Here is a 15,353-nt window from a genome sequence, read left to right on the forward strand (position 1 = left end):
CTTCCCAAAGCTTGGGGGGGGGGGGAAGATTTGCTTTGGTTTTTCTTTGAGATGCCTAAATCTCACTCTTCTACTTCTAAGTGGTTCTCTGTGGCTCCTCTTTCCACCTACCCTTCCTATATATGACTCATCTTTTCCTCTTCTCACCAGACCCAAACCCAAAGGACTGGCAGGTTAAGTCAGATATAGTTTGTTTGGTTTTTTTTTTTAATAAACCCTTACCTTCTGTCTTGAAGTCAATACTGTGTATTGGCTCCAAGGCAGAAGAGTGGTAAGGGGTAGGCAATGGGGGTCAAGTGACTTGCCCAAGGTCACACAGCTGGGAAGTATGAGGCCAGATTTGAATCTAGGACCTCCATCTCAATCCACTGAACTACTCAGCTGCCCCCCTCAGATATGGTTTAGATTAAAGGAGGGATCAGGGTTAGACCAGCCTTGATCAAGTTACGTGAAGAGAAGCTGTCCCCACCACACTTCCAATGAACCTCAATAATGCTTCTTTACCTCCTTACCTCTTACCTATGATCTCTGTTGTACAAAAAGGAAATCTCTTTCTAGGTCACTACATCAGTAGGTAGAAGCATAAATGTCCCAAATAAGGGAAGAAGATATTGGTACACTACAATAAGATGGTTGGTCCTGGCCAGGGAACCTTCAAAGCTTCCTGCTAGGGATATAAGGGGATGAACCTTTCCCCAGTCACAGCAGCTTACGTGACAGCTGAGCCAGGGCTGGTGGCAGCAGGATAAGGCTGTAGTATCTCTTCAGAGTGGATCCCACCGCTGTCCCGCACAGCCTCAGAGCCAGGGGCTGAGGAAGTGTCCTGCCCAGTATTCGCAGATTGAGAGGCCAGTCCTTTATACAGCTTCACCATGGATGACCTAACCAAACAGAGAGACAGTTCCATGAATAATCCTCAGGGTATACATGGGAGATCAATGTTATTCAGGATTTCCCCAGAACAGAGATGTTTCTCAGAGAAAGGGAGGTACATAAAAGAGGAGTCTTTAGAAGGTAACAATAACCAGGGAAATGGATCCCCTCACCCTTTGGCAGATGCGAATGATGCTGTGGGGAGAGATGAGCATGATTATGAAGTAGGTGAAATGACCAGAGTTACATAAATTCAATTCAACAAATACTTATTCAGCACCTTCTAAACATCTGTTGGCTAAACAAAGTGTGATATGTGAACTATTACTTACTATGCCATAAGAAATGACAAACAGGAACAATACAGAGAAGCACAGGCAATCTAATATGAACCAATTGATCAGAGATGGGCTAGGAAAACAATATAGATAATAATTATGATATAAATGGAAAGGGGGGGGGGAACTGAATCCTATAAAACGATAATGACCAAACTTGATTCCAGAGAAGGGTTGAGAAAATGCCTATCGTGGAGGTGGAGGACTATGAATGTGGAAAGTTACAGACTCTGTCTGATATAATAGATGGTATTGGCTAGTTTTACTGAATTTCTTTTTTCCTTTTAAAAATCTTAGTGAATAATTATTATTAATAATAATAGTACTAGCTAACACTTATATAGCACTTACTACATATAAGACACTGTGCTGAGTACTTTACAGTGATTAATTAATTTAACCCTCCCAACAATCCTACAAGGTAGGTGCTATTATTATTGCCATTTTACAGATGAGGAAACTAAAGTAAACAGAAGCTAAGTAATATACCCGAAGTCTCACAACTATTAAGTTTCTGAGGCTGGGTTTGAGCTCAGATCTTCCTGATTTCAAAGCTGGTGCTCAATCTACCATGCCATCTAGCTGCCCACAGGAGATATTTGGAAATGATGTAAAACAAAATATATTAATAAAAGTAATATTGCATTTAAAGTGCATTTGCAGGGCACTGTGCTAATTTCTGAGATACAAAAATAAATAGGACATAGCTCCTGCTCGAGTAGGGTTTATGATTTAAAAACCAACTATAATTCAAAATGGAATTTATGTGTATAAGAAAATTACAAGAAAATGCTAAGTGAGGTCTGAGAAAGCAAAGATCATTTTTAACTATGGGAAATCATGGAGGACATTCTTTAAGATGCTTGAGCTAGATCTTGAAGAGTGGAGTAGAGTTCAACAGGCAAAAATAGAAGGAAGAGCACATTAGGTGTTGGGAATAGTGTCAACCAAGACATGGGAGCAGGACAAGGACAAGAAGTCACAAGTATCCTGATTTGCCTGGAACAGAGAGTCCATGGAGCAGAATAGTTTGAGATGAGGCTGAAAAGTTAGGGTAGAGTCATGTTATAAAGGGTTTTGAAAGATGGCCAACCTAAGGTATCTTGACATTGGAAAAACTTTTGAAACAATAAAATACAGTTACAAACTAACTTATGTTTTACAAAAAAGTAAATTCTATCTAAAATAACTGTGCAAAACTCATGCAAACTTCATTTTACAAATCCTATTTGAACAATTCAAATGAAACTTTTTACTATGCTAAGACCATATCCTATCATTAATATAGAAAACCAAAACGAACTACATTAAAACTCAAAATCAATTTGCTATACTAATAAAATCAAAACTTTGTAATAATTTAACTATATACATATCTATATAAATATACAGATCTGTACAATTTCTATGCCTATGTATATGTTATGTATAAACTATTTACATGTTGCAGGAGGAAAATAAACTCCCCCCCCCTTATTTTCTAATATTATCCTTACAGACCACACCACTAAAATGCCATCCCTTTATAAGGAAAACAGTATGTCATTGCTAACATTGATATGGTATTTGAAGGTTGGGAAAGTGTTTTGCATATATTATCTCATTTGATCCTCACACCCTCCTTGTGAAATCAGGGCTATCATTATTCCTATTTTATACACAAAATCTGAACTGAGGTCTTCTTAACTCCAAGTCCAACCCTCTATCCAGGAAGCTGTCTAACTGCTATTGACTATAGACCACAATCCAGATTAGAAGGGGTGGGAGCCACATGACTAGCCTATATTTGAACTATTGTAATATTTGTTGAGTACCTATTATTTGCAGGGAAACTTTCAGTGAAACAATGGTACTCCCAATTTGCAACCACTATTAACCAAAAGGGTCGCATTATTCTGGTGAGCTCTTCAGATTCTAGAATAACAGAATATCCTTCTACAGAAATTAGAGAGCTTGAAAGATGACAGTTCTGCAAGTTGCAGCAGGAAGAGTCATGGATGGTTAGTTTGACTGTGGTCAGCTCCATTGACTAGTGTATGGTGCCAATAAGAGCAGGGTTTGGTCTCTGAATGAGTGCCTTTTAACCTTAACATGGTATTTTTCCAATAGTCTTGAAAATAAGGAAGATGTACAAGGTTTGGAGTTCAGATCAGCGGAGGAAAAATTGAAGTTGGAAAATTTTTTCATTAGGTTATTACAGTAGTCCAGCTGAGTAATAATGAAGACCTGTACTAATGTAGGTGCCTGGGTGAACAGAAAGGAGGGAATGAATTCCAGAGAATTTGCAATGGAATAATTGGGATTTGGCAACTGATCCACTATAGGAGATAACCTGAAAGACTCAAAGATAAATAAAACTGATGTTTTGAAAATATGAGACTAGATAAATGATAATACCACAGGCAAAAATAAGGAAGTCAAAAGGATTAACTTTTGTAGGTCACAATCCAGTGAGGTTACTGGGAAGTCATATAATGTCTCTAGACTGAAGACTAAAGGATTACAAGGATTCAGAAGGACAACTTCTCCTTAGTGACTTAGGAAAGGTGGGTTTGCATATACAAGACAGTACCCAGTTAGGTTAGAGGCAGCAGAAGTAATTGGGAGATTCTGATCTGAGTAGCTCCTTCAATTCTTCCAGCAGGTGTCCTCTTATATTCTATTATTTTCTATTATCTTGTTCTGTATCTTTCTCTCTATCCCTGGGTTTCCTCTGGACAGTGGCAAAATGATAACTCTGGGATGTCTTTTGTCCTTCCTTAACTCATGCCCCTTTGACCCTCCCTCCAGTCTGGGCTATCAGAACCTTACTTCTTGAGTTTTTTCCGTTTCTGAATGAGCAGATCTTCATTACATTGGAACAACAGGGTGTAGTGAGAGATAAAAACTCTGAGGCGCTGGACACACACCAAAAGAAGGTAGTAATCAGGGTGTTCCTGCTCAGTAAACTTTAGAACATTCTGGGAAAATAAAGAGAAGGATAAATCAGAAAATTCAAACAATTTATTGTTCCTTCAATGTCCTGCACATTACTTCAGGCTGTCATTTCATAAATGATGTAACAATAACTAGAAACAATAAAGAATTGCATATATCTTTCCTGGTGAAGATTTAAGCTAGTAAAATTTTCTGCCTCTAACACTAAGGCAACATAGGAGTATCTGTTGGCATTCTTGTTATTGTTAGAAATGAGTCTAATGTCTTTAAACATGGAAAATTTCAATAGCTTTCAAGATCTCATAGGTAATACATTCCTTGTCAATCAATCAATAAGCATTTATTTTGTTTTTATTTAAAATGTTTTTAATAAACAAGCAAAAAACCTTCTCACTTCTATAAAAAAAATGAAAGGAAGGAAGGGGATAGAAGGGGAGGGAAGAGGGGAAAAGGAAGGAAGGAAGGAAGGAAGGAAGGAAGGAAGGAAGGAAGGAAGGAAGGAAGGAAGGAAGGAAGGAAGGAAGGAAGGAAGGAAGGAAGGAAGGAAGGAAGGAAGGAAGGAAGGAAAGAAAACCAATCCATGTTGCAAAAACATACATAGTCGAGCAAAACACGTTTCCATATTGACCATGTCCAGAAATATGTCTCATTTCCATCATCTTTCAGGAAGGGAGTAGCATTTTTAGGAATACTCTAGAATCATGGTTAGTCATTGAATTCATTAGAGTTATTAAGTCCTTCAAAGTTGTACATTTTTACAATATTACAGTTATCATATAAATTGTTCTGCTTACTTCACTCTGTATCAGTTCATACAAGTCTTCACAGGTTACTCTGAAACCATCTCATCTGGCATTTCTTATTATTTCTCATTTCTTTGGCACAATGGAATTCCATTATATTCATATAAACATTACTTGTTCAATCACTCCCCAATCAATGGATATTTCCACTTCTTTGTGGAAATAAAAAAAAACCCAAACCAAAAAGAGCTGTTACATAATTTATAGGAATGGGTCATTGTCCTCTGTGTTTGATCTCTTTGGGATATAAAATATACATGGTTTAGTAATTTGGGGAACATAGTTGCAAAATGTTTTCCAGAATGGCTGGACTAACTCACAGCTCCACCCACAGTGCATCAATGCTCCTGTTTTCCTGCAGCTCACTCCTCAATATTTTTCATTTTCCATTTTTGTCAGTTTCACCAACCTGATACATATGAGATGGAAAATCAGATCAATAAGGTACTTAGGTAGTTTGGTGGATTGAAAGTCAGGCCTGGAGACAGGAGGTCCTGGATTCAAATTTGGTTTGAGATAATTCCTTGAAGTGTGACCCTGGGCAAGTCACTTAACCCCAATTGTCTCTCCCTTACCATGCTTCTGCCTTGAAAGCAATACTTAGTATGGCTTCTAAGACAAAAGGCAAAGGTTAAAAAAAAGAGCCTACTGTGGGCCAGATTCTATGTTAGACACTGCAAATATGAAGACAAAATAAAATGAAATAATCTCTGCTTTCAAGGAGTTTACATGAATAGGGCATTTATAGAGATAGTGCCTGAACCCACAGAAGAAATCAGAATTTCAGGTACCTTATAAAAGATAATATTTTCTTTTTTTTGTTTTTGTTGTTAATAGTAATTTTCAAACAAGGACAGCTTTGTGGTTACTTTCACCTTGTATTGTCTACATATAGACTTGATACTATGAAGAAAACCATTGGCTTGGCTAAAGAGGCAGTGGAAGCTTATGGGCATCACTGATCTGAATATTTTTCAGTTATTCTATGCTAAATTACAAAGTTCAAATCAACTAGACTGGAAAGGAGAGATACTTTCTCAACTACTAGGTCAGAATTGGAACAACTATAAAGGAACATATGAATAAATAAATGTCAATGAAGAAGCATTTAAGTGCTTACTATGTACGAAGTACTGGAGTTACAGATAGAAAAGTGGTACCATTCGGGGCTCTCAAGGGTCTCCCATTCTAATGGGGGAGACAATTCATAAAATCAATTTTAGATACAAGAAGGATAGAAAGGTCTTATGGCCCTTAAGCCAAGGAAGCAGATAGTAATGTTTTCTTTAATGTCATTTACACTGATAAAATCCCATCTGTTTCTCATGTTAAACTATTAGAGAGTTTCAAGAGATTTTCATGTTGTTTGTGTTCTTTTCCAGGTAGTTGTTGTTGCTGAGGAGATAGGGGCCATAGCATCCACAAGGCAATTACTAGATACTATCTACACAGAGGTTATTTCCTAGGATTATGGCTTTAGGGGTTAGCTTAGAAACATGACCAGTGGTCTGTGGGATGCTGCCACTCCCAGAACTCTTGGGTTTCCCTACCCATCAGTAGTGGTTGGACAACAGTTGGCATTGGTGATGAGAATGATGGGTCCCTGATTCATAGTGATTACTTCCCTAAAGGAGAGGTTTCAAACCACCAGCTTCAGGAGACCAAATCTGATCCTCTACCTGTTTTCATCTGATCAGAAAACTAAGAATGTTTTTTTAGATTTGTAAAAACTATTGTTTATAAACATAAAAACCATTAATAGCTCAGGGACTATACCAAAAAAAGCAGGACAGATTTGACATGTGGGCCATAGTTTCCCACCCCAACCCTAAATTTAGCAGTAGAACCTTAACTAAAAGCATGCACAGTCATCTTCTATAAAATACTGATATTCCTAAGGCTTTAAGATTCAGGATCCTGGGCTGTCTCCTATAATATGCAATAGACTATCCTAATAAACCAGTTCCTTCACACCTAATCTGTGATCAAAAGACTGGCAATACTAGGGCTAAAATGCTTGGTAGTCACCCATGAAAGTATACCAAAAAAAGGAGGTTAGAATAATTAGAAAGCAGATTTCACAGATGTTCTCAAGAACATAGAAATATAGCTAAAGAATTCTGGAATCCAAAGTGATGGTAACAGAGTAGTGGGGACCTGGGACCATTGAGCTCATTTATATAGTACAGAGGTTACTTTCTGTATTGGGAGTTCTTAAGAAAAAGATTTCTAAATAATTTTTAAAGCCAATTTTACCTATAATCCTCAGTGACAGTGAAGGGGGAAAGAGGAGCAGTCTATTTGAATTGAAAAGAAAATTCTTAAAGTATAATGAGATATTTGCTTAGAAGTAGAAATTTAAATTTGGAATGAGTAGAAGGGAGAAGAAAGGGTAGCAAGACAGGTTGAAATGATACATATAATTGTAGCCAATGTAAACAACTTCCTTAATCTAGCATTGATAAACTTTTTTTCCTAATTTTGATAACTGTATCTCAATATAATTTGTTTCCTTTGTAATCTTATACATTTTAAAAGATTGTTAAGAGAAAGAGCCCATAGCCTTCACCAGAGTATCAAAGAGATCTTTGCATGTGGTAGGAGTCTGGAGAGGAGAGAGCTAGTAGCTGACTCCAGCCCAAAGATGCATTCAGTTAGATCCTAATTGGAGCAAATAATGAATCCTGGAAAATGGTTCCATTATTCATATTTGAATTGTGTATTTTCATTGGACTGGAACCAATTATCATATTTTACATAATTATAACTTTGAATAGTGCGCATTTGAATACCAGCCACCACTTCTTGGAATTCATTATTCTGACAACTTGGGACCTGGCTATTTTAAGAAATAACTTGGATCATTTCAGTGTTGTCTTTTAGGAATTTACAGTTTCAAGATTCCTGCCCCGCACCCCCAAGTATTTTAACTCAAGAAATATAGAGGGAGACCAGTAAAAAGGAGTTGCCACATATCAATAGGAATGCCAAACCCAAAGGGGATTAGGTCAGAATAACCAGTCAACTAAGGCACCTGATTTAGAAGCTCAGGAAGAAACCCTTGCGAACATGGTAGAGGAATCTGCTTCCAAAAGTAGGAAGTTACAAGATTGCAGTGGATACCAGAGATGTTTCTTTTCTTTCTTTTAATTATTTTTTTGGGTGCATATAGAAGCAATTTTTGACAATTGTTTTCTGACATTTTCCTTCATGCCTCACACACACACACACACACACACACACACACACACACACCTTGACAGTAAAAAATCTGATGTGGTTTATACCAGTGATTTCATGCAATTTACTAACAATGGTCAAGGTAGGATATCAAAGTGTCATTCAGGGAAGGAGAAAAGCAGGAGGAATGCTTACAAGCATCATGGAGATAGAATATGAAATCCTGTTTTTCTGGGATGGAAAGAATTTATGCTATGTTATTTTCTTCAAGCTTGCTCCCTTGGCTGCTAGCTTGACCTATGTGGGCCAAAAAGTATCTGGATGAATCCAGCTTTTCTCTACATGAAGAGGGCCAGGGAGCAATAATATTAAATTTCAAGCCACTGTCACTTCATTGATAATGACAATACCCTTAAATTTGTATAATGCCTTAAAGTATGGGAAGTTTAAAGTCATAAAGCTTGTTCAGTCACACCTACCTGCAGATGAATAAGGTATTCTGGGATCCTCTGGACTATGTGAAAAAACAGTGTATACAGGTCAGATTTAATCTCTTCTTCAGCCTGAATTCAAGGGAAAGTGGAGTTACTACCCAATTGTCTTCAAAGGCTTCATATTGTTATTAATGAGACAACCATAAGGCCTTTAGGAAGCAGCAAAACAGAGTTCCACAGAGAATATTTCTGGAAGATACCCAAAAGATCATCTTGTTCATACCTCTCATTTTACAGATGAGGAAACTGAGGCCCAAAGACGGAGCTTGGAAGAACTAGTTGGGTAATTATATAAAATAGCATTTTTCCACTTCTATATTATAGTTCTACATCAATCCAGGCAGGGTTAATCAAGGCAGGAGTTCCTTGAGAATCAATGACAATGAATTTAAAAGCATTTCAGTGCTTACTATTTGCCAACCAATATGGCATTATATACTTCCCCTTACAGCCTAGTAAATTAGGCAGTAGTAGGCATTCCCAAACATTGATCAAGTACCTAGAAAGGCACTATGACTTACTCTAGGAATACTGAGACAAACGAGCACTTTCAAAGAGCTTATATTCTATTGGGGTGAAATAATATATACACAAACAACTAAATACAAAATAATATCTGAGGAGGTTATTAGGCAGCTAAGTGGCACGGTGGATAGAGTGCTGAGGGTGGGGTCAGGAAAACTAATCTTGTTGAGTTCAAATCTGGCCTCAAACACTTACTAGCTTTGGGACCTTGAGCAAGTCACTTAATCCTGTTTGCCTCCATTTTCTCATCTGCAAAATGAACTGGAGAAGGAAATGGCAAACTACCCCATTATCTTTGCCAAGAAAACCCCAAAAGGGGTCATTAAGAATGGGGCATGACTAAAAAGTGACTGAACAACAAAACCTGAGGAGGAAGAAAGCATTAACACTGGGAAGATCAGGAAAGAATTCTTATAGAAAACTGTACCTGGGCTGAGCATAGAAACAAGCTAAGAATTTTAAGAGTCAGGTATGAGAAAGGAGTACATTCTAGGCCTCAGTGGGATCCATATTGGAAAGAACTTTCAGTGTCAGGCTGAGGAGTTTGTACTGTCACCCAAAGGCAATAGGGAGCTGATACAGAATCTTGAGAGGAGTCTTGACGTAGTTAGACCTGTGTATTAGGATTGTTAAACTGAGAGCTATGTGGAAAATGAATTAGATGGAGGAAATTGGAAATGTGGAAATTAATTAGAAGGCAGGCTAAAGGTGAAAAGGTGCTGAACTAGGACATTGTCAGGTAAATAGAGAAAATATGAAAATATTCAAGAAATGTTTTGGAGACAGAATCAATAAGATTTGGCAACTGATCAAACATGAGAGATAAGGAAGACTCAGTAAAGTAACTACAGACTTGAATTGATTCTGTAAAGATGATTTGATATGTTCTAAATAATCTTTTCTGGTTTCCATGAATGAATTTGTTCATATGATCCTGGGGTCAGTCTACTCCCAAAGAGTAAACAATGACCGAACACTGGCAGAAACTCTGTTTAATGGCCAGGAAATTGTCCTTCTTTACTTTGTAAATTGAGTCCATCTCCTTGTGGTCCTCCTCTCACCTTCTGTTCACATCTGGTCACGGCTGCAGGGTTTCATTGCAAAAGTTTGGACATTTAACTTTACTTAACCTCTGTGGGCCTCCATTTCCTCACTTGTAAACTATGGGAGTTGAAAATTGCCATGGTTCTTCCCCATTTGAAATCCTATGAGTCTATAAGCTGGAGGTAGTAAAGAATATATCTCATTGGTCCAATACCGATGCCTCACTGCAACATGGAGGAGACACCAGGTTCACTGCTGTTATGTCAGCAGTACAGAAACTCTAAAAGCTAGAAAAGGCTTCTTTCTTGATTCCCAGCAGCCTGAGTCTGCTGAGGACCAGTGTAGCTAATTATAGAGAGTTTCATCACTCAGAATTTTGTCCCTTAGGAATGAATTCATTGCCTTTGATAACTTACAAAACATATTGGTCCAACTATAGTCTACCACCAAATAAAGACTTATAAAAATAATAGATGGTGAGTTATAAAAATAAAATATTTATATGGAAAAACTATTCAATATAGGTTCAAAACTGTTTGGATACTTTTGATAGAGGTAATCAAAAGTATCTTCAGTGATGAAGTGAAGCACAAATGTGAACTTCCCTTCAGGACCAGGTGCAAGGAGGCTATGGAGACTCTTGTTATAAAAAATAAAATATTTATTGAAATATATAAAGATAATAAAGGATTTCTCATTCTAAGGGATTCCAAATCTACCCAGATAAACTCCCTGGTTCTGCAAGGAACCACTTCTCCTGTGATTCACAGGCTACCCTAATCCTCCCTGATCTGACTAACCCAAATTTATGCTATCTAAATAAAAACTACCACTATTATCCTTATAATTCTTAATTTTGCCTTCAAATTATAAAATAGAAAAGGCTAGTTGTTTGAATCTCAACAAGAATCAAGTTAGGACTCTGAGCCTTAACATACTCAGAATTCAAAACAAAGACCAGGTTTTTCTTTGGTCTTCTCAGAGTTAAATCAATCTATAAAAACTGCAATAGATAGTTAATAATGTTTCCAAGTTGGTAAAGGAAAACACTGAGCTCCTTCATGTCTTTCCCTCAGACAGAGAGAAAGAGGGAGAGAGAGAGAGAGACAAAGATGTTACCTCCACCAGACCTGAGAGAGAGTCTGTGTCTCTGCCAACTGCCAGAGACCAACTCCCAACTGCCAGAGAGTAATTGACACAGAAAAATGATTATAACTGTCAGCAACTGAAATTAACACTCTCTCAGCTCTGCTTCAAACTCTAATTCTTTCTCAAGCCAGCACTCTACTTTTTATCCCTAAACTAATAAAATAATACTTATTTTCTAATATTTTCCTTACAATCCCTCCCCCCCTTTGAGCATATGGAGAGATAAAAAATTCTCCCATATGCTTGCTATTCTATGTAATTCTAAAGCTATACCTAACCTTATTAATATTATATTTCCCAAAAATGGTCTTAATCTTATTCTTATCTTATCCTATTCTTATTGCTACACTTTATCTATGCTAACCTGTACTAGTGATATAAATGAAAGAAAAGAAAATTTCAATGAAAACAAATAATCAATGAAAACATATTTGCATAAATACAAGTGCAAAACATACAGTTACAGAAATTCAAAATGAAAAATACCAAATGCAAACTTTGGAAAAACTTTTGAAACAATAAAATACAGTTACAAACTAACTTATATTTTACAAAAAAGTAAATTCTATCTAAAATAATAACTGTGCAAAACAAATGCAAACTTCATTTTACAAATCCTATTTGAACAATCAAATGAAACTTTTTACTATGCTAAGACCATATCCTATCATTAATATAGAAAACCAAAACGAACTACATTAAAACTCAAAATCAATTTGCTATACTAATAAAATCAAAACTTTGTAATAATTTAACTATATACACATCTATATAAATATACAGATCTGTACAATTTCTATGCCTATGTATATGTTATGTATAAACTATTTACATGTTGCAGGAGGAAAATAAACTCCCCCCCCTTATTTTCTAATATTATCCTTACAGACCACACCGCTAAAATGCCATCCCTTTATAAGGAAAACAGTATGTCATTGCTAACATTGATATGGTATTTGAAGGTTGGGAAAGTGTTTTGCATGTATTATCTCATTTGATCCTCACACCCTCCTGAAATCAGGGCTATCATTATTCCTATTTTATACACAAAATCTGAACTGAGGTCTTCTTAACTCCAAGTCCAACCCTCTATCCAGGAAGCTGTCTAACTGCTATTGACTATAGACCACAATCCAGATTAGAAGGGGTGGGAGCCACATGACTAGCCTATATTTGAACCATTGTAATATTTGTTGAGTACCTATTATTTGCAGGGAAAGTTTCAGTGAAACAATGGTACTCCCAATTTGCAACCACTATTAACCAAAAGGGTCACATTATTCTGGTGAGCTCTTCAGATTCTAGAATAACAGAATATCCTTCTACAGAAATTAGAGAGCTTGAAAGATGACAGTTCTGCAAGTTGCAGCAAGAAGAGTCATGGATGGTTAGTTTGACTGTGGTCAGCTCCATTGACTAGTGTATGGTGCCAATAAGAGCAGGGTTTGGTCTCTGAATGAGTGCCTTTTAACCTTAACATGATATTTTTCCCAATAGTCTTGAAAATAGCACTTGCTACAACAAAATCTCTATAACAAATGATAAATGGCTCAGCACACATCCATTCCCAAAATAACTGAGAGTTTTTGCCATGTTTTGCCATTTTTGCTATGACTACTGGGTCAATAATATAATTTTCATAAAGTAGTTAGCTCACCTCTTTCAAGACTACGACATGGACCAGAGAAATGCATTCAGGCAAGTCCCTCAGGTAAGCAACATAGTAGTCCAAGAAATTATTCTTAAAAATAAACATAAAAATGTATCAGAATTAGGAAACATCAATCATTATATCATCCACCAGTCAGGAAGACTTATCTTCCTGAGTTCAAATCTGGCCTCAAATATTTACTAACTGTGTAATCCTAGGCAAATCACTTAACCCTGTTTGCCTCAGTTTTCTCATCTGTAAATGAGCTGGAGTAGCAAATGGCAAATCACTAGTGGTTTACTCATATCTTTGCCAAGAAAACCCCAAATGGGGTCACAAATGACTGAAACAATTCAATATCAGAACACTTTTCAGATTGTCTGATTTATTCTTTTAAATTTTTCTTGCAAATAAGTTGGGCTCTAATTTTTCTTGAAAATTATCTTAAAATTCTATAGAATTCCCTTTAATCATAGATTTATAGTTAAAAGGGATCTTGGAGATCATGTATTCTAATACTACCTTTTTACAGATGAGAAAACCTCATGAGACCCAGAATAAACATAAGGATAAATAGTAAGTAACAAAATTGTGATTTGAACCCAGATCCTCTGACCTGTGTAAAGATAATTTTAGCATTGTGACTTGAAAATCTAAATTAATTGGTCGCCAGGGAAAATTCCAAATAATAAAATACCCAAGTCAGCTGGAAATTATGGTGATTTTAATTAATAGAGAGAGAAGGAATTAAGGAAAAGAGATAGAGAGAAGAGAGAGTTAATTTAAACTGCTCCAGCTCAGGCTGAGCCAGGCAGTAGTTAAAGGCCTTGGCCAAAGTGGCCTCCCTGAGCCTAAGGGAAAGGGAGTCAGTCTTATCACTCACCATGAGACTGTCTCAAGGAAGCTGTTTGAGGGAGATCCTCCAGGCTCAGTTCCTCCTTTGAACTGCCTTTAGCTGCTCATCTAGACCTCCCTAAAGATCTTTTCTCTTGTGTCACCTCCCCTAAATTTTCATGTCTACCAATCACAGCAGACGCTTTTCCCCAGGACTGCCCATTCGTTAGTTCTCACCTTCTTTGATTAGATTTTCTCCAGGACTATCCACTCTTTAGTTCTCACCTTCTCTGGTTAGATTATATCTTTTTACTACTTCACACTTCTTTGTTAAGCTCACCTTTTGTTAGTTACTTGACCTTTTTGTGATTAATTTAACCTTTATAGTTACTTAATACCTTTTTGTATTAGATCTAAAAATAGACTTAGCTTAAAGTTCTAGTTTCACTATAGGGTATGAGTCAAGTACCTTAATTGTTCAATCAGGAGTTTACAACTTTATCTTCCTCTAAAGTACTGTCTGAGTAGGGTGGCGTAATTTTAAAATTCACACCTGAAATCCAGTTTATTCCATTGTCCATGATTAGCTAAAATTGCCAAAATTATCAACATAATGAAAGGCATATTTCTTTTTGAAAATTCTTCCCAGTCTAATGATATCTATATCTATATATTATATATATAACTATACCATCTATAATTAATAGAAATGATATACACAAATAATATAAAATCTTGTAATTTTAACATTCAGTATATAGATGTTTGGAAGTCAAAGTAATTTAAAGACCACTTATTCCAATTTGCACTTAAACAAGAATTCACTATAAAACATGTCTGGCAAGAGGTCATCTAAACTTTACCTGAAGACCACCAGTGATGGGAAAGTTATTTCCTTCAGGGTCTCCCATTTTACTTTTTATACCACTTTATTGTTAGGCAGTATTTTCTTGCATCAAATCAAAATTTGTTTCTTTGAACCATCTATATTATTGCTAATTTTAATCTCTGAAGTCAACTAGAACAAAATCAACCAGGACAAATCTAATCTTTCTTCCCCAGGATGACTCTTCAAAATAATTGAAGAAAGTTTTCCTGGTCTCTCACTTCTCCTAAGACTTCTCTTCACCAGATTAAATATCTCCACTTCCTTTAACAAATCTTCATAGAGTATTGCCTCAGGGTTTTTCATATCCTGGTTGCCCTCTTCTCCAGTTTGTCATATCCTTCCTAAAAGGTAGTGTTCATAAGTAATCTATGTATGGTATATCCAAGAAAAAGTATAGTGGTATAATCACTCTTTTATTTAGTACCAGACTCTCTGTCTCTCTTAGTGTATTTTAAGATAGACATTAACTTTAAAAAATATGTCATACTGTTGACTTATCTTAAGCTTATAGACCAAAGGCATCAAACAGTAACTCACAACTCTCTCAAATATATAGCTCAAACCAGATAAAAATATAATCAGAAAATACTTATCAAAATAAATTAAAACTAAATAAAACATAGATAACATTTATAT

At 36.3% G+C, this 15,353-nt stretch overlaps 1 protein-coding gene across 4 annotated transcripts in view; it reads right to left on the reverse strand.

Moving 5' to 3' along the window:
- The window catches only part of ARHGEF33 (Rho guanine nucleotide exchange factor 33), a 102,944-nt gene that overhangs the window by 18,387 nt on the left and 69,204 nt on the right, over nucleotides 1–15,353 (reverse strand). For all 4 annotated transcript variants that reach the window (XM_016424709.2, XM_016424714.2, XM_056793428.1 and 1 more), the window contains 4 exons: nucleotides 13,001–13,084; nucleotides 8,611–8,694; nucleotides 4,023–4,171; nucleotides 714–881 (listed from right to left, as the gene is read on the reverse strand). In XM_016424709.2, the coding sequence (XP_016280195.1) occupies nucleotides 714–881; nucleotides 4,023–4,171; nucleotides 8,611–8,694; nucleotides 13,001–13,084 (485 nt within the window). The remainder of the gene's footprint in view (nucleotides 1–713; nucleotides 882–4,022; nucleotides 4,172–8,610; nucleotides 8,695–13,000; nucleotides 13,085–15,353) is intronic.

This window comes from Monodelphis domestica, chromosome 1 (assembly GCF_027887165.1).
Source record: "Monodelphis domestica isolate mMonDom1 chromosome 1, mMonDom1.pri, whole genome shotgun sequence".
Taxonomy (NCBI): domain Eukaryota; kingdom Metazoa; phylum Chordata; class Mammalia; order Didelphimorphia; family Didelphidae; genus Monodelphis; species Monodelphis domestica.